Source organism: Ciconia boyciana, chromosome 6, assembly GCF_034638445.1.
Source record: "Ciconia boyciana chromosome 6, ASM3463844v1, whole genome shotgun sequence".
Taxonomy (NCBI): Eukaryota; Metazoa; Chordata; class Aves; order Ciconiiformes; family Ciconiidae; genus Ciconia; species Ciconia boyciana.
In genome coordinates, this window is record NC_132939.1 from 63,693,155 (window position 1) to 63,718,035 (window position 24,881).

General features: G+C 41.3%; 1 protein-coding gene across 1 annotated transcript in view; it reads right to left on the reverse strand.

Annotated features, from left to right (window-relative positions):
- Positions 1–24,881, reverse strand: part of SYNE2 (spectrin repeat containing nuclear envelope protein 2) — a 198,884-nt gene that overhangs the window by 45,519 nt on the left and 128,484 nt on the right. The window contains exons 76-92 of the mRNA XM_072863909.1: positions 24,004–24,105; positions 22,775–22,894; positions 22,405–22,605; positions 20,437–20,610; positions 19,713–19,844; positions 17,579–17,775; positions 16,375–16,507; positions 15,282–15,464; positions 14,685–14,831; positions 12,839–13,015; positions 10,890–11,045; positions 9,054–9,203; positions 6,528–6,698; positions 4,448–4,581; positions 3,931–4,135; positions 1,793–1,972; positions 192–320 (exon numbers count right to left, since the gene is read on the reverse strand). Of these exons, the coding sequence (XP_072720010.1) occupies positions 192–320; positions 1,793–1,972; positions 3,931–4,135; positions 4,448–4,581; positions 6,528–6,698; positions 9,054–9,203; positions 10,890–11,045; positions 12,839–13,015; positions 14,685–14,831; positions 15,282–15,464; positions 16,375–16,507; positions 17,579–17,775; positions 19,713–19,844; positions 20,437–20,610; positions 22,405–22,605; positions 22,775–22,894; positions 24,004–24,105 (2,691 nt within the window). The remainder of the gene's footprint in view (positions 1–191; positions 321–1,792; positions 1,973–3,930; positions 4,136–4,447; positions 4,582–6,527; positions 6,699–9,053; positions 9,204–10,889; positions 11,046–12,838; positions 13,016–14,684; positions 14,832–15,281; positions 15,465–16,374; positions 16,508–17,578; positions 17,776–19,712; positions 19,845–20,436; positions 20,611–22,404; positions 22,606–22,774; positions 22,895–24,003; positions 24,106–24,881) is intronic.

Genomic DNA, 24,881 nt, shown 5'->3' on the forward strand with positions numbered 1-24,881 from the left:
ATATCTAGAGTTTTTACCAACTTAAATCATTGCTTTTTGTGTTTTGGATGAGATTACAGTTACTCTGATGGAAGCGGTATAACTATGATACTTAAGACACAAAGAGTTTCTTGAAGTAGGCAAGAGCTGGTATCCTACAGACACTTAAATTCTGACTATATATCTCTTTGTAATTGGGAATCCAAACATACCATGAGCAATTCTGAGTTGTCTGTTTCTCCCTCTAGACAGAGACTATCAAAGGCATCTGTGCAATTCTTGACATGACCCTCCAGCGTTTCAAGGCAGTTATTGAAATCCTCCAGTTGTAAAAGATTGAACTAGGGTGAATATTGCATATTTACGTTAATTATGATTTAATACACGTATTTGGTATACAAAAAGGAGCAATAAGCACTATCATCAGGAAAACAACCATATGTTAAATCCAAATTCCAATGTATTTATAACTCACTAACTGAACTTTTTCAGTTTTTGCACTGGATAAGGGGAAAATTTAAGCCAAAGCAGAAAGCCAGAAACTGAATCTCCTGAATTTAGAGATTCATATACATATGGAAGGAATAGGGCATCTGCAATACCTTTTTGTAGCTTTGGGCTGTTTGATTTATTGCGCAATTGGAAAGCCAAAACTTAGTTTATCAAAGGGAAGAAACTTGTGAAAATGAGCTTCCTTTGAGCTACACACAGGGCCTGCTCCGCTGTGCCTACAGCCAAGGCTGTACAGATTACATGAGCTCTGTGGAGAGAAATAACTAGGGCTGGAATTCAACTTTTTTATTCACTAGGTTGGTTTCTTTGGGTCAGGGAAAAGAGCACTGGGGAAGCTTTTTTTCTTGCAAGAATTAAGCTCCACATCTCTAAGAACACTGAAACAGCAATATTTTTATAAGGAATGAATGGCAAAAATTGGTGTGGGGAGAGAGACAGTTCTGTGGTAATGCTACAGGGTTACACCAGAGAAAATCACTACCCAGAAATGAAACTTTTCATGGATCGAGAAGTTCACAGGGAATATGAGAAATCTGTTATCTTCACAAAGATGCCTGGCTTCCAGCCATTGAACTGTGCTGGTAGATGGAGTCATAAATAGAGCTGGCTGAAAATTTCTTGATGAATTTGGGTTTACTTTAGAACAGAACAATTCACTGAAACCAGACTTTTTCACAGGAACAGACTAGTTTTACATCAGTAAATATACAGCAGTACATTTGCTTGGAAGTTTTCTCTGGAATACCTGTGCAGAAGGGAAGCCAATCCCCCAGCACTCCTGTGAGCAGAGCATCATATGGGGAAACCTGGATCCAGGTCCCCCCCTACTCTGCCTGAACAGGGATGTGAATCTGGTCTTCAAAATGACATCAAATGACTACAGTTTTCTTTTGGTTTTAGGTACATTAGGCACTCTTATCAAAGCAAACTGAAGCCCTTAGTTTTTTTCCAAGGAAGAGCTGGAAAAGTTTACAACTTACTTCGAAGTTCATAGAACAAAAACACATTTCCTAACCTTTAATCATCTGAGTGTCCCGTACTGCTTGACTGTAATATTCCACTTACAAAGGCTTGTTAGAGCAACACAAGAAGGTAAGAAGGGTGAAACCCTTCCTTCATCTGTTCCTCTAGCTTCGTGTATTATTTCTTTACATAGTTGATCATACTGTCAAGTTTTATTTTATTGAAATTTCATTTCCATTCAAGAACTACAGCGCTCTAGTGAAGAACGTAGCTCACACAGGGCTCTAGTGAAGAAGTTACCTCACACTGACAGCTAATTTAATATTCAGAAAAATACCTCAAATTCATCTAACTTCCTCTGCAACATCTTTTCCAAATAGGATGCTCTCTGGAGTGGCTGCAGCTTCTCCAACAGAACGGCTTTTGCAGCTGTCCCAGCCTGCTGTTTTATCTTATCAGCCAGCAAAGAAATCTGGGTACGGCATCCTGTTATGTTTTGCAGGCCATGCTGTAAATTCTGATGAGAGAAGGGGGAAGAAAAAAAAAATCATCAAATGAATCAGATCGTCATTCACGTGCCACTTTCATTTAGTATCTTTTGTTGCTGTAACTAAGCTCTTTTTGTTGATCTCCTCCAGGAGCCAAATTCAGCTATGGTGAAAGCTTCAGTCTTTTACTCAGAGGATAATGGGAACTGCATCCATTGACTCTAGTGTTGGGAAAGGCACAGTTCAAAGTTCAGTGGAACACCAGTGACTTCAGGCAGTGGGATACTACTGCTACAGAGGAGATTAGGGAGAGAAATCAGAATATCCCTCTGTACAGAATGGATTTACACTAGCAGATGGAGAAACTGGCCCACGCTGCAGATAAGAAATGCTATTATGTTACAAACATACCAGCACTTTGGATCCCTTAGTGACTGAGGACTATGGTTTTGGTTTTATTTGTTCCCCTTTACTACAGAAATGATGCTATAAAATTAAACTCTAAAGGCAGTACAAGAACAAAGGGAGTCATTTTATACTCGTTCAATGTACCTGATTATTTTTTTGACCTGGACAACTGTCATTTACTTTTAGCCATTAAACCCCCTGGAATTTGCCACTGTATATTGTCTTTTCTGTGAGTAATGAACAAAGACTTCTGATTGATAGCAAAGAGCAGACATGTTTCCCTAAAAAGCAAAATGGCTCTTAGTTCCTGACCACTGTCTTTGGAATGGATCATATTTGGAAACTGCCACTTCAGCCATTTAGTGCATAACGCATTTTGATTTCTTACTCTCTCTATAGGACTTTATTTCTGTTTACTGTGGCGACAGAGTTCCATAAAAACACAATCTTTCCTAATATATACTAGAGGAAAAGATTAAAATACAGTTTTCAAATACATGTAACTCATATGCTGAATCACTGATCCCCATTCTTCTAACTCACCACTTTCAAAAAACCACAGTAAATTCCATGTGTCCTATCCACACATACCAGGACAGGATCTACAGTGCTAACAGTACTCTAGTGGTCATGCCTTGCTTAGTAAGTGCAAAACTCTTTCCAAAAATTTCCAGAAAATGTGATGCCTTTTTGCTGACATATTGATGAATTTATGTCATGGCCATTAATAGATCAGAAGAAAGTGAAAATGTTTTGGTCTAAGCTTTGCTGCTGTCAGTTGTTTCTGACACAGGAAGAAATATACGAGCTCTCTTTCCCATAATATAAAGTTTCTTAATTGGCCACATGCAAAATGGAGTACTTTGGACTTCTTCCAATACGTGGCTAGAGGTTCATAAAGTGTGATGAATCATTGCTCTGTCCTGAAATAAGGATTATTATATTTCTTTATTGCAGTCGGAAGAAACAAAAAATGTCAGAACCTAATGACACCTTTGCTGCCTGAAAGAGTCAAATGTACCCTGTGGTCTCAGCATGAGATCTAATCTGCCTACAGTCAGAAGCATTTAGAATAATCTAATGAGCTCAAAAATCTGTGAATTTATCAGACCAGGCCAAAAAAAGTACCCAAACCAAATAAAACCAATTTGAAGACTGTAGAAGACCTCAAGACGGTCTTGTGTTCTGGAAAACTGGTCTTTTTTCCCCAGCTATTGTTCTAGTAGATATTATCTCTCTTCCCAAGCAGTGCCCCATAAAGTAAATAATTTTTGGTTTAATGATTCCTTCCAACACAGGCCTGATTCTTTGTATAGAGCAGAAAGGGGCAGAGATGGAATATGATTGCTCCCTTCTGCCCTCTTCTCATCCTATGCCAACTCTAGTTTGGTTTGGTCTCAGGATTGGGTCAAAGTATTTAAAGGAAATACAAACATGCCTGTTAATGGAAAAAAACCACAGGTTTTATGTTTTCCACTGACTGGATTTGGGGGATGAGTGGAGAAGAAGGTGTTCTTTTGATTTGTTTCTCAAAAATAAATCCTGGTTTGTACCAGGCAGCAGAAACATATTCCTGTACCTTTATATCCTGTATCCTCTGCTTCAGGGCTTCTATCATGTTATCCTCGGGCATGTGAGCATCCAAGAGCTGAGTGCACTGCTCTTTGTGCTGTTGTAACTTGGCTGCTGCCTCAGTGCATAAAGTATCAAAGGGCTCCCAAAGCTGCAGGGTCGCTTGCGCTGCCCGCAGTTGATCTGTGATGTCTTCGTTTACCGAGTTCCACCTGCCAACATATCAAAGGATAAGAGCATTTTCCTAGTAGATTCTCCTCCAGAATATGATCTGGTGTGGGATTCCTGTGGGAGTTTCTTTGCATTCCTACCCATATTACTGAAAGCCCGCTGACACAGCACCATTTTGTGCCCTGTGATCCGTCACAAAAAAGGTAGTATCAGCTACTTCTCACACAGGTACCCTTAGACAGATAAGTCATATTAATATAGATTTTAAAATCTGACAGACATTCAAGTCCTGTCTCAGCAACTATTTTGTTTTTCTAAATACTAATAACTAGGGGTCTTTTTCGCAAGCTTACCTAGTGTGTGCCTCCGTGCACTTCTGTTCAATTATCTCTGCAAAGGACGGGGAGCAGTTTTTCTTCAGGTTACTGGCAGCAGCCTGGAGCTTGGCCCAACTTTCTTCACTGTTCTCTGATTCATCTTGAAGAGACTGCAAAAAGGATTATTGCAATTAGTTGTGGAGATAAATGACCTAAGTATAGCTTCCCCTATAGATTGGTAGGGATAGGGTAGCAATAATGCCACACGTTTGCAGCACAGATTAAAATGTTTGTGAAAAATGTAACACGTGATCCTAAAAATTAGGAAGCTAAAAGAGAGGTGAAATCGTCCAAGTTAAAATATCATTCAGGGGGCCTATTTTATACTGAGGTAATTTATTTGCTCTTAAAGAAACAGCTCATTTAACAAACCCACAGCCTTGAACTGATTAAATTAATTCACTAGAAACCAAAGATGTTTTTATTTTAAGCCACTGTTTCAGGGAAATTTCTACTGGCAGTAAAGTTGGCTCGAAAACTCCTGTTCCTGGCTGCGTGTTCCCCCTCCTGATACAGGCAATTGCAGAACCCTGCCATGGATCCTAACCGTGAACTGATCCAGATTAAAAATAAAGAGGGTGATGGAAGGAAGGAGGTAAGAAGGTGCCCAGTTCCTTCCATTTATTATGTGTCGCCAGGTGAGGGTGGAAAGCGCTTATGCAGGCTTTACAGCCAAGAGACACATACCCAGGATTCACAGCCTCAGTCTGTCCTGCATCACTTCTGATATAACTTGAAAATAAACCAAAATAGGCCTTCCTTACACCGAAACAGGGAGTGTTTACACAGCTTTTCAACACTCGTTTAAACCCAGGTAAGGTCATTTTAGCCATATCTGTAAAACGTTCATACCTGGGGCCAGCCTGACTGCCCCACTTAGGCACTGTAATAGCCAAGTAAAATGTAAAATGCTCCACTTAGGCTCTGTAACAGCCAAGCAGAGCAGCAGGACAATCCAGAGCATTTACGCCTGGCATTTATGCCCAGCCTCATTCAGAGGCTGCGCAGGAAACTCCAGCTCTCTGGAGGGCGACTGAACAGTTGACTTTGCGCTGGAGGAATCAGAAACGCCAGGTTCAGGGATCCCCCTGCTCTGATCCAGGGCTGCTGCACCCACCCAACCCAAGCTACAGCTTTTGGTAAGGGGAATCCTGGGTCCTGGACCTTGACTCCAGTGCTGTTTATATGTGGAAAGATGCTTTAATGCAAATAATGCTTTAATGCAAAATGTGTCAGTGGTCACTGGCACAGCGGCTGGGACACAGTACCCCAAGCGGAGTGTTCAAATCACAGACTTAGAGACATGGTCCCTTTGCCAATTTTCTCCCAGGTCTCCTTCATTTCTGCAGAGTCCCAGCATCGATGCACAGGCATCTCCTTCCAGGTTATCCTACAGCCTTATGGCAGGGCATTTCTCTGGGAAGCGCAAGCGAAGGGGGGCAAATTTCCTTTCAACCAATGAGTCAAGAACCAACATCTTTCACCTGAATGGTGAGTAACCTTTAGGCGAACACATGTAGCGATGGCATTAGGTTTTCCTTTGCCAGCTGTATTTTCAGCCAAACTTCCTGCTGTCCATGTGGATTAGATACGGACTGAGTAGACATTAGCATGAGGGATGGTGCTGGAGTGCACATGTCCAAGGGAGTGCACATGTGCAAGGGAGCATGAGGACTTGGTGCTTCATATGGGGATGCCTTCCAGCACATGCAGAAGACTAAAATGTCAAGGGATCTTTGCAATCCAAGATGGAGGCTCTGCTAGCCCACAGTAAGGCAGACATGGTAGCAGCTGACCTGCACTTCTCTCTTCAACCTTGGTACCTAAAGGACACCAAAGCTGAACTTATGTGCTAAATAAAGTAAGAACTCTAAAAATAGTCCTCAGTGCCTCTGCAGGTAAAAAAAGAACATATTCCACTGACTTCAATGGCACTATAATAAAGAGGAAGTTGCTCAGATAAATTTTTCTGTCTTGTTTTCAGTGGAGTTTGTTTGTTTATTTGTTTAAAGGCACAGAAGAAAGTACAGAAATAAGACAGCTTCAGTAGATTTACCTGGAGAGTTTTGACCTGGTTTTTCAAAGCTTCCAATGACACCAGAGAAGGTTTGCACTGGTCTATGCAGTACAAATATCTTGTCGTCATCAGGCTGACTTCTGCATAAACTTTGTCATATACTCTCCACTGCTCCAGTATGGACTGCATTGAGGTCTTTAACTGTGCAACCTGCAAACGAACCGCTTTTGTTACTATTTCTTGGGTAGTCCTGACATAAAAATCACCTTTAAATGGACTGAAAAATCTAAGCTCAGTGCTCACTCCATGACAATCCACAAGAATTTCACAAGTTGGAGTATTTTCCTACTTGGTAAGGAATTGTGTAGGCTTCAAACCAAGCAGTAAACAGTATTTGGAGTGAAGGATAAGAATTTGCTGGAAATTAAAATTTAACCGGTTCAAGGTAGCACTATTCTGTCAGCCACAACTCCAGAATGCCCTCAAAAGTAAAAAGTACTGAAATAATGAACTGCTTATTCCTTCCTGCCAAAATCAACCTGCGGATAAGTGGGAAGAAGTTGAGAGCCTTAACCTTCTTAGGAAGCAGATAGTTTGATCCAGAGATCAAGTTTCCTTTTAATGAAAATGTGAACAGAAATTGTTTTGTATGGAAGACAACACTACTACAATACTCTGGAGAGCTATCATCCCTCTTGTGCCATTGTGCTCTAATAATGCAGGCCCACCTGAATCGCAGTCTAGGAACTTCAGGGTTCTCATAAAAAATTAAATTATGGATATCCTCTTTGTTTTCTATGTCTCTTTCATTATTACAGTTGTTTAATCCATAGGGGGGCAAGCATGGTTTCCATTTGCCACATACTCCTAGACATTGCAAACACAAAACCACAGTCTTTCTTCAGTGTGATTTGTAATTTTTATCCTTCTGCATCAGGTAAGTACCTAAGGCATGTCCTGGGTTAGACAAAACATTCATCTAATTCAATATCTATTTTCAGTCATGCCAGTACCAGATGCTTTGAGAAGAGCATGAAAACCAGGCAAGCAAACAAGCATGTCTCCATGGGACCTGGCAAAGCCAGATGCCAGATTTCAGTTCTGACTATGCATCCACACAACGGAAGATGAAGACTTTTCTATGTCGTAGTGCACACTAAACAGACTGCGCGGATCATTGTATCCTAGTATCCTACTTCCAGGCATGCAGGAGTAGATGGATTAATCATCCCTATTCTCATTTGAATCATGGTATAGGTGGGAGGAATCTCTAATTGCTTTTTGTAGCCTGCAGCTAATTACTGCCCACACAAGGAAGATGGAAAGACATCATGCTCATGAAATGTCTCTGGGCCACAGACTCTTGAGATCAACCTACGGACAATACAATCAAGGTATCACATCTCCTTAGACCTATATTTGAAATCACAGCCTGGCTCTGCTGAGAGCAGTCACCTGTAGGAACAAAGCTGCACTCAGCTTCATTGCACATGCAGACAACTATGCTGTAAGAATATTCTGCAGTTTGTAAGTTTGATACTTAAGTCATAAAAATACTAAAATTAACATGACCCATGGTGACTGCAAGAAGAAAAAAGCACCTGCCAATTTCAATCCCCAGCTTTACAGCGGAATGAAAAACTTTCATCATGTACACACAACTTTCTCTGCTTTCTTGGTAAGAAACAGCCACATCATTTCTGTTGAAACCTAAAACAAGAAGGAGCAGACCCATCCTGGACCGACACCTCATGTGGAAGAGTTCAAGCAAAAGGGTTCAGGTTTCACAGAGTTTTGAGGAACAAAAGCAAGGTGTTTATAACAGAAAGTGTAAGGGAATCTTAACTATAAACACAATCACTGCACCACGTATAATCCTCTGCAGTATATGGTTATTTATTATCACAAATTTAAATCCATAAATGCACTCATTATAATATCTTCACCTATCAACTACATCTAGATAAAAATAGATCAGTTCCAAGTATAAAGATAATATAACTATAAATGCAAACTGCTGGGGAGTCAATTTGCATGGGAAACCAATCTGCCAGACTCTCCTTGAAGCAACTGGAAACTACATAGGATTTGAAGACAGTGAAAGCCATCCAGGTGTGTGGATGAAATAGTAACTGGGAGATGGAAAAGCTACAGTGAGAATGGGGCAGGAGTAGGCAGCTTCCACCAGCGTACTATGGGGGCGAAAGACCAGGGTATGAAAGAGAAGCAGATGGAGTAAGAGAGTTTAAGGTTTCCATTTTCAACTTGACAGAAAATAGCAGTGCTATTTTTTTATTTTCTTAAACTGCAGATGGGGGTCTGTCCCTCCTCCCCCCATATTCGAACTACTTCAAGATCAGACTTTTTTCTCTCTCAACCTTGGAAATACATTAATTTACGTTATGGTAAAGACTTCAAAGGAAGTTCTTAGGAAGGTTAAGACTAAGAGTAAGGAATACTTTGCATCTTTTTAGTACCAGCTCCTGCCAACCCATGAAGAAGATTAGTAACACTGGTGGTAAGAATATGTACTGGAGGAAATCTGAATGCAAACAAAACTTTTACCTGGCTTGCAATGCTGTCCACCATTTCACACAGCTCAGCTATACTGACAGACAGAGCTTCTGGGGTTTGTTCTGCACTACCATTCAAAGCCAAACTCTGTTTAAGCTCATCAAGAGTTCTGGATTTAGTTGCGAGTTGATTTTCTAGCTCCTAAATGAAAAAAGAAAAAAAAAGGAAGGTAAACAAGATGTTTTAATGAGACCATAGAGAAAACCTTCTGTGTGAAGGGCTTAGATAAACATTCCTTCTTTAAAACCAATTCTGTGTAATTCTTCAGTCATGCAACACCACCACCATTTCAACTCTGATACAGAACAACAGCTTTACAGGAATTCAGAATGACAGTGGCTGCTTTAGACAGCCTCCTGCAGGCTGAGCTAAATGGACTAAATCAGTCCATTTAGTCAGCATGAGCACTGGACATTATGCTTGGGAAGGAAATCATCAGGAGCTAATTCCTCAGCCACCATGCAGGCCTCTCTGTACCTCTCTGGATGCAAAAAGTTTTTCTATTAATGCAGCTGAACTTTTCCTTGGACAGGTTAGCATTCAGGTCCTCCTCTGCTCCAGCAGACAAAGGTAAGATAGGAACTGACTTTGCAATATGAGGATCCCTGACATCCTAACAACTTCAGAAAGTTATTTTCAGTTTGTCCTCTTAGTCAGAGGCCTTCTCTCATGGGAGAAACCCCACTGAAATCAGTAGAGATGCCTGGGAGAATAACTTCTCCTGTAACACAATCAGCAAGATTGTAAGCTACTCTTGACATGCTGGGGAAAGCTCAGCGATAAGTTCTTCACAACATGAGTAAATATCCATACGCACAATGGGCCGTAACATTTTCCTATAATACTATGCCTAAAGCCATGACCTTTCCCCCCTGCAACTTACTGTCTCCAAATTTGGACCTCATTTTTGTTGAGCAAATTAATTTTAATGAAATATTCTAGCCACCTGCATCCTAGCACTGTACCTTGCAGGTTAGTGTTTTAGTCAAAGCAGGTTAGTGTTTAGTCAAAGCAGGTTAGTGTTTTAGTCAAAGATACTCTGTGTCTTTCTTCCGTTCTGGCCCCTCGATACGTTTCAGAGTGCTTCAGAGAGACAAGTAACTCGGTCTGTAACAGAGCACTCTAGGCAATAAAAGCAGCCTACTACAAGAGAGAGACACGTAACCATGGCAATGAAGGAACAAATATTCCATGTTAAAAAATAGAGAGGGAACACTGTACTGAATGAAACCAGCAGACTGGCAGAGTAATAGGGGCCAATTATTAGCTGGCTGCACCTGTACTCATTTTGAGGGAGCTGATGGCTAGAAAAACACAACAAAACCGAAGTACACCCAGATTCTTGAGGCTGGTGCAGAGACTACATTCTAGGCAGGAGTATAGAGAGTTGCTATTTTTCCAAATGGGACTGTGTAGTTTCCACAACACTGCTACCACAGAGCTCTTCAAACTAATGGAATTGATAGCTTTTGCCATGGCTGTGCTGAACTGAGAACTACTTCTTTTGGAGGCATCTCAGAATAAGATCTACAATATTGTACAACACTCCAAATACCATGGAACAACAGCAGATGCATCTTCAATTGGAGGAAAAAAACCATAAAATAGTGATTCACATTAAAAGTAGATCTGGCTCTTTATCACCTGAACCTACCATGCTTTAATTAAAATTAAACCTTGTAGTATTATATTACCTTGTAGTATTCTTCTAGGAAATGGCAAATTTATTTACATTTTTTCTGTTAAAATCTGTGCAATTCTTTAGTCTGGATTCAGCAAAGTCCTAAATATGTTTTTTACAATAATATCACACATATAATGCTTTACCTTGCAATCATCTAATGTGTTCTGTGCAGAGATGAGACTTGCTGGGGTTTGTAAAGATCTCAGTCGATCACTCTGAGCTTCCAGCCAGTTGCGTAGAGTCTGTGCTTTGTTCTCATTTTCAGTAATATCCTCCAAAATCTGTTGCAGGTCTTGTATCTGAAAGTTACAGAACTATTTTAACTTACCTAAACCTAGAGGTGGGCAGAAACAGGGCTCACCCTTCCATGACAAAATTTGACATTATAATATTTACATTGAAATTACTATTTAGAGAAAATATTTTGAAAGGAAAAGCTAAAAATGTTTATGAGCTCTTTAGGATCTGACCTTTTCCCTGGGAAGGAAACACGGCAGCGTGGGTTCTGGAGCTGGCAACCTGCGGACCTGACAAATTGGGGGACCCTGGGCTCCATGGGCACATTCATATGGAGTCTGAAAACCCCATTCTCCCTAAAACCCACCAACGAAGTTACTACTAAGCAAGGGACCTCAAGTCTCATATCTTCAACTTTGGCCCTGAGGATCCATTAAATCTTAGAATGCAGTTTCTTGAAAGCGGTTAGAGAAGATAACTTCCCCCCCACCCCCCCAATTGAAATTTCATCATGGAAATTTTCAATTGTGCAGGAACTGAATTTTCTACTTGAAAATGTTTCTGGAAGACTTCCTGAGTAGGAAAAATTTGGGAATTTCTTGTTTGATCAGCGGTCTTTGTATCTGGATTTAGGGAGGGCAGCCTTCTCCCAAAGCCCTGTAAGTCTGGGAGAGAAACAGATATGAAAGAGGAATGTGCTGGTAGAGGGATTCATTCCAGCAGCCTCATGTTTGCATTTTGGGATGCTAACCTTCCCCTGGTCTTTTCCATATTGCATGAGTCACACTAGCTTTTCTGGGCACTGGGGCACACAAGCACCAGCATCTAATTCTAGATACATGGATTATTTCTAGCCTCACCAGAGTAAAGTAATTCTGAGGCACTGCCTGAAACAGATTTTCTACAGAGACACACAGAAGATGTGCTGGTATAGTTAGTCTACATGTAGAATTTACCTATCAGCTGCTGATATTCAAAGCACTCCATTGGGAAAGCATATTTCATTACCGCAGAAGGAGGACGCAGATACACAGTAGCCCATTTCCAGTGACTCAGGAGGGCTGGAGCAGGGCTGGGAACAGATCCCTGCTGTGCCTTTTCCAGCAGGGTCATATGTCCCCATCTGAATACGGCTGTCAACACTACTTACTTAATAATTACTTTTTTGGCAAATCCAACTGCTACAACAGGAAAACAGGTGGTAGCTTAATATATCCCTATTTCTCATTTCCATCATATGGCATGTGGAGGGGTTGTTTGCTTTTTTGGTGCTGTGTTGGCTGAGCAGGGCCTGGCTGTTTGTACCAAGCAGTGTAGCACCTCTCCTTTCCACAAACCATCCAGTGTTTTCTCCCATTAAGTTTCAAATGCCCCAACTTTCACAGCACCCCAAAGCTTCAACAGATTTCACTAACAAGTTCCCCTGCAGACACTACCCTGAATTCTTCCTTTTTCATATTTTTCTCAATATAGGTCTTTTGCACACATTTTGCAACTTTGTTGATATGTCATTGACTGTCTTTTCTATGTGTGAGGCATCTTATTTTTTCCACCTAATACAGTCAACTAGGGTAAATCCCAGGCTGTCATGAAGAGCAGATTTGTCTATTTTCCCTCCCTGCAAGTTACAGGAGTTTACCCTCCCTGACCTTGCTGAGGTTTGGGTGCCTGCTATGAGACCACTCCATAGGCTGCCCATGAGACAGCAGGATGGACAGACAGCAGAGAGCACAGGGAGTCTCACTATGTTCAACCGTGTTTTCAGACTCAGGGAGAAAGGCTGCTTGCAAAATACAGAGCACTGGCACAGGCAAGATCAGAGTTGTGAGAGAAAGCAATGAGAACTCAATCAAACCTTTCTGTTGAGAGACACCTGCAGCCTGTGCCACCGCAGGTTCATCTCTCCAAGACTCTCAGCAAATTCTGTCCTTTCATACCGCTTGCTTTCCACATCACAAGTGCTCATCTGCAAGAGTGACTGGTTAACAAAATCTACCATCCACTGTTTAAAGTTCATTTCCATCATATATTCCTGGAGGAGGGGAAAAAAAAAGAACAAAAATGTAAAACAATTAGTTTGGCAGTTTTAATCTGATCAGTTCACGATGCTTCAAGGCACAGTTATGGGACATTCATGGCTTATTCTGAAATATTTTTCTGAAAGAGACCTGGCTGTAGCAATAATTCTCAATTTTCACCATTCTATATTTGTGTAGCTATTTCCATCCACCGAAACTTTTGCAGAAAATCACTATCATTACATGGGTAGCTCAAGGTAAGAACAGGCTAGTGCCAGAGCAGGGAATAAAACCTAGGGGTACCAGCCTCAGTACTTTATCAATTGGATAATACCATCACACTGCCATGGGCCCAGATTAGGCTAAGATCGAGGCCTTCCCACACTCCTGCGACTCACAGACAAGTGCAGACAAGAGCTTGTGCTCCTTTATCAAAATATCTGGTATCAGAATAGAATATCGAAACAGAATATCAGAATATCTGGGAGGAAAAAGCGTCCTCCAGCATCAGTGTCCTTGCCCACAGAGATGAGTGAGAAACTATGTGCAAAGTCAGAACAACATAAGGGAATGCCTTTTTATTTCAGAAGGTCTTAGGAGAAGAGGGGAGGAAATTGTATATAGTAGTACCCAGAAAAAAGCCACCAGGGAATACCACAGTAGAGATACTGAAGCCATAGCTGCTTCCCTGTAGGAATTCGTGACCCTCATCCCAGCTTTCTTCTCAGCATACACATCCCCACATTGCTGACAAGTGCAGAAGGCACACCTACAAACTGATCGCTAAATATCCAAAGGGTTAAAAGCAGCACCTCATCTACATGTTCCAACTTCCAAATCCAACTGATATAGACCAAAATGTTATGTATCTGCTATACTAAGGCACTCTGAAAGAAATGCTTACATTGGCACTTGCCTTACATGCAGTACCAAAGTGTCTGAGAACTGCAGTTGCAGACTGAGAACTGTTGTCCTCTCTGAGCCCAGAGCACCGCTCGGTAGCTCTGCAAGGGGAGAGCAAAATATGGCTCTGTAGGGATTCGTGCCCTGAGGATGGGCTCCCTGGCGTTTATGGAGGTACCAGCATGGCTTGAATCCTTCCTGTGGCTGGGGCAATCAGCCTCTGCCATTGGTGCTTTAGCATCTGAACAGAGCCAAGAGTCTGCTGCAGCCTCTCTCTCCGCAGGGACGTTCATCTTGTCCCTCCTTCCTAGCAGGTTATCTCTTTTGATGAAACATAATATTCAAAACCCCTTGTCTCTAGTTAAATTAATCCTGGCTATGGAGCTCCAAAATTACGAGGTATTCCTTGTTGAAAAGGCAGACTGAAACACAGCACAAACACAGAGTCTATCTTCCTAAGGAAGCAAAGCTTTCCTGCTCAACACATTTAATGTCTTACATTAAATGTTAGACAGAGAGAACAAGTGAGACAGATGGGAGAGCATGAGGAAAAGGAGATTATAGCACAGCAGGCAGTAGTTATATTGCAGGGCAGGCAGTGTTTTGTGCAGCATGGAAGCAAAAGGGTTTTATAAAGGAAGATGTTAAGACACCTTTGAGACTGTTTGAGGAACCCTCCCGAGAGCAAGGGGAAGGATACGACAGTGCCTGTAAGCTGTTTCCATCCTTGTTACAGCCAAACACCTTGCAGAAGGCCTAGACTTAGAGATTCCCATTTACCTTGTACTTCTGAAGGAGGCTTCTGACTTGGGCAGCACTACATTGTGAATTTATTGGGTCCTCATGTCCCTGCTGTTGTTCCACGTGGTCCAGCCAGGTCATTAGTTCAGCAATAGCTTCCCGTGATGAAAGTTTTTCCATCTGAAGCTGGTGGTAAAGCATATAGTGAATCCTCTACACTCTGCTCGTTAGAAATATCAAGGAAGATGACATCTATATTTTTAGAAAGGCTCAGGCACTATAACTGCAATTATCAGGATATGAACTTGAAAGTGATCCCTGTGCTCCAGAGGGGCATATGACTTAAATTAAGAAAAGTTCGAGAATTCAGAAATTTGAAATAAAATTCTTTCTAATTGTGACAGACTTTCACATAAAACTGTAAAGATGATAGATACGTGTGAAACAGCCCAGCAAGAACACTGCAATAATTAAACTGCAGTACAATATTGGGGATGTTCTGAAAGCAAGACAGACAGCTAATTAGGAAAGAGGTACTTTGCAGGCCTTATGCAGCAGCTGTCTGAATCCCAGCAGCAACATTTTAAAGTAATTATTTAGCTTGAAGTGAGAGATGGCAGCAGAGTTTCTCCTCACCTGGTGAAGCTTTTCTTGGATGGCTGGGAGCTGTATAATCAGTTCTCCCCATTTTTGCTCAAACTTTGGCAAAGATGACCTAAGTGCTGCAGTATCAGCTTGCTTCACGTGAAAGAGCTGGTTGGCAGTGCTCACCACAGATGACTTCAGGGAAGATTTTTCATCAACTTCCTTAGAGAATGTCTGAGGTGCACAGGAGAAATTTAAGAGAGGATAAATATTTCTGTATCTATTTAAATAAGAAGACAAACCAGGTTTTCAGTCACAGGATGAACTGCCTCAACAAACAGATTTTAGCAAGTTTGTAAAGTTCAGAAGACCTAAACTCAACATGTTCTGGCAGCAGGTAAGGCCTTTTTCTGCCCAGCTTGATACAATGCTGAATGCCAACTTTTGCTCCACGGGGATTAGGAATATCCTGACCCCCACTTCACAGAGAGGTCCAGGGAGCCACCCCAGTTCTCGAGTCTCTGGCCAGCTCACACCTACCAGTCCAACCTTCACGATGCTTTGCTTTCCCACTGTGCAAGACTCCCTCTGTCAGGCCTCACATTGGGGCTGAACCTCCTGGCTAGTCATACAAGGGGAGCACAGCACCATGGGGCAGTCAAAGACATGAAATGCAATTCAGCATGTTTCTTTTCCCTGACTTTGGCTCACCATCTTCACAGCCCCGCTGTCTTCACCCCTGCACCCTGAGCCCACACTCCAGATTCAGTTAGTAAGTGGCCCATAAGCTTGGCTGAACTGCTGTATCTGGTATTTGGCATCAGGAGCAAGACAGAAACCATACTATTACACTGTGGGTACATAAGAGATCCTGGCTGGGCTATGATGTGTTGCAGTTGGGAGCTCATTATGAGAGGATTCCATTCTGATTTATGCATTCTGGCTGGCCTCGCAATCTGAAGGAAGGTCTTTGGTGGCCTCCCATCATCACGGCTCCCCACACAGATCATGGGTTGGCTTTGGGGCACAAAGCCATTCAGTGCTATATTCTGTGGGCAGCTTCTGGGTCATGGCAAATACAAAAACCACTCAAAAGGGTCCTTTCCACTGGAAGTCTTTAAACCTGGCAGGAGAACTGACTTACAAACAAGCTGTTGATGTTATCCCTGATGGTGGGAAGATCTTGTGACACATTGAGAGACTGCTCCTTCCAAAAATTCATTCTCTGCTGAGCAGAATCCAGCCATTTTGTTAACTCCTCCGAGTCTCTGTTGTAGCTACAAGGAGAAAGCAAAATACACAAATATATATCTCCTAGCTGAGTCTAGGATACATTTCTCACCCAAGTTGTCTTCCTCTCTGTGAGGAGGCATGTGCTATTCTGGCACCTATCCTGCTACATAACCCTGCAGAAGCATGGCTACAGCATGGATCGATGTGCAATACAGCAGTTCTGCTGGATGTAAACACAAGGCTGTTCCTATCAGCTGTTTTCAGATGGTCTGCTCTTCCTGAAAACATCCTCTTTCTGTACCCACCCAGCAGTTGCCAGGACAAGCTCACATGGGTGAAAAGAGCTTTGCTGGAGGTCAAAACCACCAGAGGAGATTGTGCACACTGAAAGATATAGTGCAGAATACACAGCAGGGGTAAATACCAACAGACACTGGCATGCTCTGTCCACGCTGTGGGTTCAGCCAGCCTGAGCTCAGAGCACATAGACCAGGTGCAGGGAGAGCTGAGCTTGGTACATCAGGTGGTGGACAAACTGTCTCCACCTGACTGCCAGGACTGCATTGACAGTTGGCTTGGGCCATGTGAAAGCATTGAGCATGCTTGGGTCCTTCCCCTTTGTAGAGCTTCAAAACACAAGTTGGGGCAGCATTTCAGCCAGGTCTTGAATGTTTGTAAGGTGGATAGTGTACGTGCACAGACAGGCGCATTATGCCTTTGCATGAGAATCAAGGCTAGCTTGCATTCATAGCAGGCCAAAATGCTTAGGGCAGCATGACCAGAGCTTCTGTTAACACTTCCAACGTACAAACTGCAGCACGATGCAGCTAACTCTCACCTAGATGCACTGACTTTGCAATGGGAGCAATCGAAATATTGTTCCTACAAAAGTAAGCACGAAGTGAAGCACTTGTCTACACAGTCAGAGAAGATCAGCTGTGTAACAAAGGGCCACTTTTCTGATCACCACTGCTTTTTTTTCCTTTTTCTCATTTTTAAGTTAAAGGAGCTATGTTATTTATCAATTCACTGTCATATTTCAGAAAATACATCTATAGAAGGTCTGAAACTAATTTCTAGCTGATATCTCTAATTGCTTTCTGAGTTATACCCACCTGACCAAGAGTTTGAGTAACGTCTGAAGTCGGTGTAGTTCATGGCCAACTTTTTTGGTTAAAGACAACCACTGCTCTTCCAGCTTCCCAATCTGGCTTCTTATTTCTGGACAGCTCACAGCAGTCAGCAATTTCTTCCCTTCTTTCACCATCTGGTACAGCCTGGCATGCTTTTCATCAACACTGCTTTTGATTTGCTATCAGAATATGGGAAGTTTGTAAAACAATAATATTTTAAAAACTGAAAACACAACTAACAAAACATATCATTTGTTCTAATTTCTTAATCTCATATTTCCTCTGTCATGTATTTTATTTTCCAAACAGAAGGAATCTGTACTTCATTACATGCAAAAGGGACACAGGTTTTTTTGTTTGTTTGTTTCCTCTGGATAGATCAAGATAGATCTCAATATAATTTCATATATTACCAGAATGGCTGTGTTATGATTTGATAGGCTTTTTTGACACACGTAAACCTCAAGCAATGGACAAACACTCTCTATCAGATCTGGCTATATTGTCCAAACATATCACTGTCCCCAGCAGAAAGTTATTGCCCTCCTGTTCTCAGAGGGCTTTCTGGCTCTATCCTGTTTAAAAAAATGTTATCAGTGTTTTGAAGGAAGCTGTTGGGATAATTATTGAATAATGGTGGCAGGGAGGAATGAAGAGTGAACAGTGAAGACATTAAGTAAAAGACATAGGAGTGCTCTGGTTTGCTTAGACAGCTGAATAAAAACAAAGCATCATTTTACCATTGCTACACTTCACTGGAAGGTCAAAATGAGAAAAGGGAAAAAAAGAAAAAAAAAAACAGGAAGTAGATCAGTCCTAGGAAGAAGGCAGAAAATAGCATTTGTGTGATGTGCAAGTATCTCCCTTCTCTCCAGGCATAAGGGGCTTGTACAAGATTATTAATAGCGATATTTCTCTCACAGGAATTAAGCCCCAGAGAGTTTTATTCTGCTCTGTCCTTGAAACTGTGAAGCTCCAGTGCTCAGACTCCTCCCAAAAGCATTAAAGCCTCTTCTAAAGCCTTACTACTTTGTTTCTGATATCTTTAAAGACAAATAAAGACTTAAGAGTGAAAAGCTAGTTAAGAACTTAAAAAAACAAAGCGAACCAGGCAACTTCACAATCAATGGCTATGCAAATATTGCATGTCTCCTGTCTCAGTGCAACAGGCATCAAAAGCACCAGAGGGCCACTGTGATTGTAAATATCTACTGTTGATTTATTTCAAAAGCTTTACTGTATCTCAGAATTTTCCGGGAACATCCAATGATCTCTTTCATGCAGTCAACTAGATTAAATAACAGTAGTCCTTTTTGCCTTAATAGTCTATGAATCTAAATATCAAACCGGACTCAATATAGACCCAAAGACTCATTAATTCAAAAATTTCTAATAGAGTGGGTCCTCTGAAGACCAAGAAAGGTCAAACCTGTGAGGAATGCAGAGCACTCTCTGAAGATACATCACTAAGTTTATTGAACACTATTTCTTCTTAATTTCATAAAACAACCATAAAGGCTGCTTTCATATCCTTATATTCAAATGTGTTTAAAACATAGATAAAATGTTTCCAACTGACTTGAGTTTCTAAATAAAGGTGTAGCTCTGCCATCAGAGATGCAGCTGGGAACAAACCAGGAGCCTATCTGCCATTCTATACAAAAAGAATTTTATTCTCTTTGTTATGATAGAAATCAGGACATCTTATTTTGAATTCTCAGGATTTTAAAAGGAGCTGGTAAACCTGTAGACCTTCTATTGCAACCAGGCATTCAGATATTTGAAGGCACTGGGTTGATTCTCCTCTTCCATAGGTTTTACATCATGGCATGAAAATCGTTCCTGAATTACAGAGAAGTGGCTCTGTGTTCACTCCAAGGCTCCCTACTGTCCTTGGGATCCATGTAGCCTGCACACTACCTTCTCCCGAATATTTGCATTTGAAGACCAAGTTCTAAAGTAGCTATAGTCATTACTCCCACTTAAATGAATTTCAGCACCTGGCTCTCTGCTACTTTTAAACGTAAGTTTTCAGCTTGCATCCACACACAGACAAGGACACAAAGCTCTACAGATCCACAAAGAGAACCAGTCAGAGAGACAGACGCATAAATACCTGTAGAAGTGCAATCCTTTCCATTAATCTTTCTTCTGTTTCTTCAACAAAATTCACAGAAGGCAATGTAGAGGCAAGTGCCTCTAACTCCTTATTGAAAACTAGGCATTCGTCATCAAATTCGATCCATTCCTAAAAAATACATTGCATCACTAACATAGCACACATCTGTCTGCATTTTTGCTGCACCAGACTGAGGCCTTAGTGCTTATTCCAGCATCAGCAGCTCTTACTTTAATGAAACAGAACATGAAAACAGGTGAATAATATGGAAATATTAAAGTGAGACATGATTTCACCACAGATTAATTAATTAAATCTCTAATATCTTCAAGGTTTCCTATTTGAAAGTGGTATATTTAATTTTTTATTCTCTAAGGGTGTTTTAAGATCAATTTTTAGGTTTTATTTTAAAGTGGTCCTGGTAATTTTGTGCCTTAAATGGCTCTTCTGTCAGTCCAGGCACTCAAAAATTACTGCAAGAAGTCATAAAGTCCCACCCATGTCAGAGTAATAGGTTGAAATGTCCACTTTCAGAGGTTTTCAAGGAAAAAAGCCAGTTTACTGACACACACAGACCAAGTAATAGACTGTTGCTGTCCAATGGAAACAGGAAAGAACAACTACTAGCCAAAGAATCACTGGTGCAGAAAGGGTTCCCTTAGGTGCAACTCTTCTCCTCCTTCCCTCCAGCTTTTACTCGGGATTTCTTTTGACTCATTACCTTTAACAGGCTCTCTAGGTGTATACCATACTGGCAGGCCTTCTGCTCCAGCAACTTGACTTCATTCACCAGCTCTCTCCAGAATTCCTCTCTCTTTTGCAGGATGGAGGGACTCACTTTCTTGGAAAATGCTTGCATGAAAGCCATGCGGGTCATGAGGTTGTGGAAAAAGTCCTGAAAAAAACAAGTTAAAGCTTGCTCTTTAAGAGAGATCACACCTCCACAGCAGGTGTATGAAGAAGACAGAGAAGACTCACTGAGAAGAGCAGCCAGTTTCAGGGTCTCTCATAGCTGGAGTGAGGAGCCTTCTACCCAAATTCTGCATCACCCCAAGATGGGCAGTTACTCATCATTTTACAGTTAGTCAAGAACCAGGAATAGAATAGAATAGAATAGAATAGAATCATTTCAGTTGGAAGGGACCTACAACAATCATCTAGTCCAACTGCCTGACCACTTCAGGGCTGACCCAAAGCTAAAGCATGTTATTAAGGGCATTGTCCAAATGCCTCTTAAACACTGACAGGTATGGGGCATCAACCACCTCTCTAGGAAGCCTGTTCCAGTGTTTGACCACCCTCTTGGTAAAGAAATGCTTCCTAATGTCCAGTCTAAACCTCCCCTGGTGCAGATGAGTTGTATACACTGTTTTCATTTATACATTTCTAAAGAAGAAGTTCTACATTTATACCTTCAGTTCATATAAAATACAAAGATGTTGTAGGAAGATGACAAAAGGAAGAGTTTAACTATAAATAAATCCATAGTTTAGCATGAGGTAGTTATCACCAGCCAGCCATTATCCAGTTTGTTTCACCTGGATGGGAGGTGACTCCAAGCACCAAGGGTATTAGCAGTTCTAAGGCCTAAGTAGTAGGTAGGGCACAATAATTCTTTGGGATAACTGGCTAACAGTTTGATTTAGTTATGGCTCAGCTGAGCTGTTGGGAAACGTCTGAATCTCAACAGAACACTTTCCCCCACAGAAAAACTTTGAGGGTTTAAGATCACACTCTTCAATCAAGATCTTCTTCACTAATAACTAATAACTAGTACAAGAATTTCACCTAAGGACCATACCCCGGCATAGGCTGTGTGAGCATCCTGATAAGTCTTGATAACCAGGGCAGGGAAAACGGCAGTTTTCTTTTGCTTTTGTAAATCAATGTATGCATATTTGGACTGCAGATACATTATTTGTTTTCCTTTGTAAATAAATTCCTAACATTTTGCTTTGCTAAGGGCAATTTGCGAGTGACAAACACAATTCCTATGACTCTGGAGTAGTGATTTGCAGTGCTTGGCATCCTGAAGCAATTCTTAAGGGAGTTTGAGCTATGTGGAGCAGTTAAATCAAGGTGTTGACATGACAGAGACATCTTTGAGTGACTAGCGTTGGCCAGGGCTTCTTTCCAAGTGGCAGGACTGTGAGGTGCATTCTCAGCCATCTCCCATCAAGCATGTAGCAGCTGGGTACAGGGGACACTGGGCTGCCAAGGGCAGGATTTAAACTATCCTCCCTTCAAAAAACGAGCTGTTATGGGTAAGTTTCCTCCATCAGATCATGATGGCACAGAATGCTGAAAGCAAAGGCTCAACTCCCAATTGCTAGACAGCAACTTCAGGAACCTCACTACTGATTTATTACCAGTAATTAGAAGGACATCTATTTCCTTCACATACCAGTATGTTCTGAGGTAAGCTAAAGCAGTATTAGACTGACAAAACTGAAATCCTGATCTTAATTTATGACCAAAACTGCAGTTGTTGTAACAACCTCTCTTTCTATTTTAGTGGGTCCTGTTTTGGTCTACTGAAAAACTTTGCTTTGTTTTCTGCACGTACTACAGTCCCTCTCCTATGCTATGAGTTAGTTATTCTTCTCCATAACGCTGGAGAGAAACCAGTCACAGAAAATAGTGCTGCTGCTATGCTGATCTGAGCAGTGCTGTGATAAGCATCTTATACCTTGTGATTTTCCAGGTGAGACTGTAGAGCTGCTGTGCTTTTCGTTAGCTGCTTTGGATCTTGTGTAATCTTCTCTCGTCCAATAGCTACCAGCTCTGCAAATCCATGAAGTAAGTCCTCATACTGGTTCTCAGTGATAGAAGGAGAGTTCAGTTCCACATACTTTGCTTTCAGAATCCCCCACATGTCATCCAAAACATCCTACAACGTAAACACAGTTTAGCGATTCATGAAGGACAGAAATGAATCCTACAAACTCACACACACATACCCAGAATACAAAATAACCATCAGCCTTTTGAGGCTAAAAATACCTCACTTAGAAGAATCAAACCTTGCTGAGTAAGTGGGACCTGTACTGTGCTCTTACCTCTAATTTATAAGCTTCCTGGATTAAGGTGATAGGTAACTGAAATCTTTCCCCATGGCCTCTCAATTTTGCTACTTGGTTTTCAAAGTTTTGCAGCTCCAAAGCACAGGCATCAGTTTTCTGAATTGAGGACAAAATAAGCTATTAGGAAGAGTTCTGTTCCATTAAACTTTCTATTATCACCAGTAGTGCAGCAGATCCAGGGGCTGGATCTCTGAGGTGCTAGTACCACGTAAGTTCACAATGAGACCCCAAGATCCAATGAGTTTATAAGCTCAATAGACAAAACCGTTCATGACACAGCTTACTGGGTTCACACGGCACAGCCAGGAAGGGAAATCAGGTCTTGTGTCTCAGTCCAACATTCAACATGCATTTCAGTTTACTAATTCAAGAGCAGCCATTAAAAGGAATCATGGACTCAGAAAATACCATTTTTTCTTATGAAGTAGAAAGACTCAGTCAGAGATGGATTGAGACAGGTTCACTCTGAAGGAAGGGAAGCTATGTACTTGTGGCATTCCTTTTCCAAGAGTGGTTACTTGACAGAATATACCTAAGGCAGCACTCCCTGCTAGGAGCTTCAGCAGTTCTGAACACAGCTTTCAGCGTGGCAGAAAATTATGCCTGTAAACAAGGTTATGAGCCTGTAACACAAAAGTTTCAGGACACCCTCTTTGCTTCACCAACAAGTAGATAGATGGCTGATGACCATTCTGGGGAGGATATGCCATCTGTTCATTTTTAATCCTCTGCTAATCCCTATGAAGATCAAAGAAAATAGCTTAACTGGTCAAATGCCATATGATAAAGTGCTCATAAATACTGAATGAGTAGATAAAAATACTGGAGTCCTATTCCCACAAAGAAAAGCCAGTTTTGCATATAAAAAGGCATAACATCTGAAGTGCTGTAGTTTGTGTAGTTCTTTTTCTTCCCTGCCATAGCGTGGGGTGTATTTGCTCTGAGAGGTTGTGGAGAGACTGGTTCCTCCACTCCAACTACTAAAAGGACTGGAATTAGGTCTGACTGTGGATTGGGGTGTAGTAACAAAAAAAAAAACACACACAAAAAAGGGGTGGTGAATACTGAACTCACTCCTTTCCCCATTCTTAAAACCTAAGTGAGACTCAAACTTTAGAAAATGTGAAACTTAACAGATTGCAGAAAACTGGAGATAATAGCTAGTGCTGAGAGTTTTTCCTCTCCTTTCCTTTGAATGAAATTACCTGAAGCTGTTCAGAAACATTATGACCACGTATTGCATTCAAGCATTGTTGCAGAGCAGCTTTTTTCTCAGTTAACTCATCATAGAGCAGCCTGGTTTCATTCTGCAAAAGAAACAAACATCAGAAGTATATGACATATCAGGAATATAGTAATGACCAGACAAAATTACACAGCAAACAAAATGGTTACCCCTTACAGCAAAAGCACTTTTTTCCTCTTCAGAAAAACAAAATAAAGCATGTGCATTATGGGCTCAAAGCAGTAATTTAGAGAGGGAAATTCTGTAGTCTGTGTAGTGTAAGAAAGCAGATTACTCTGTCACAATGATCCTCTATGACTGTAAAAATCTGTGAAACTTATAGAGAAACAAATTCTTCTCTTCTGAAAGTGAGAAAATGAGCCCATTGCTGGTGACTGATGGAGCTCCATGGGTTCTGCATAAATCAACATTGCAAGACTAGTCCTGCTACTGTTTGGAGACAACATCCCAGTGTTCTTCAAAGGAACTGTTTTATTATTCATCAGTAAAGAGCTAGCCTGACTTGCAGATGATGAGCACACTGGAGTTTTGCTGGACATTGGGAACTGTATTTCAAAGACCAGGCTCTTCTTTCCTTACTTCAGCCTAAATACCTGATCTGAATATTTTCCAGCAATAGTTAGTAGATTTAGCCCATCACAAGAATCTATAGAAAAGCTTCTAATTATCTGCTTTTCTGAAAAAGAACAAAAAAGGCAAATTTGCAGAACTATGGCTTCTGCTACCGTGGCACAAAATCTAAATCAACCTCCAATACATAGCTAAAAGTAGCTCAGTGCCAGACATGGCACCAAAAGGGAAGAAGCCTGCCTCTCCTGAGTCCATACAGCAGCAGAA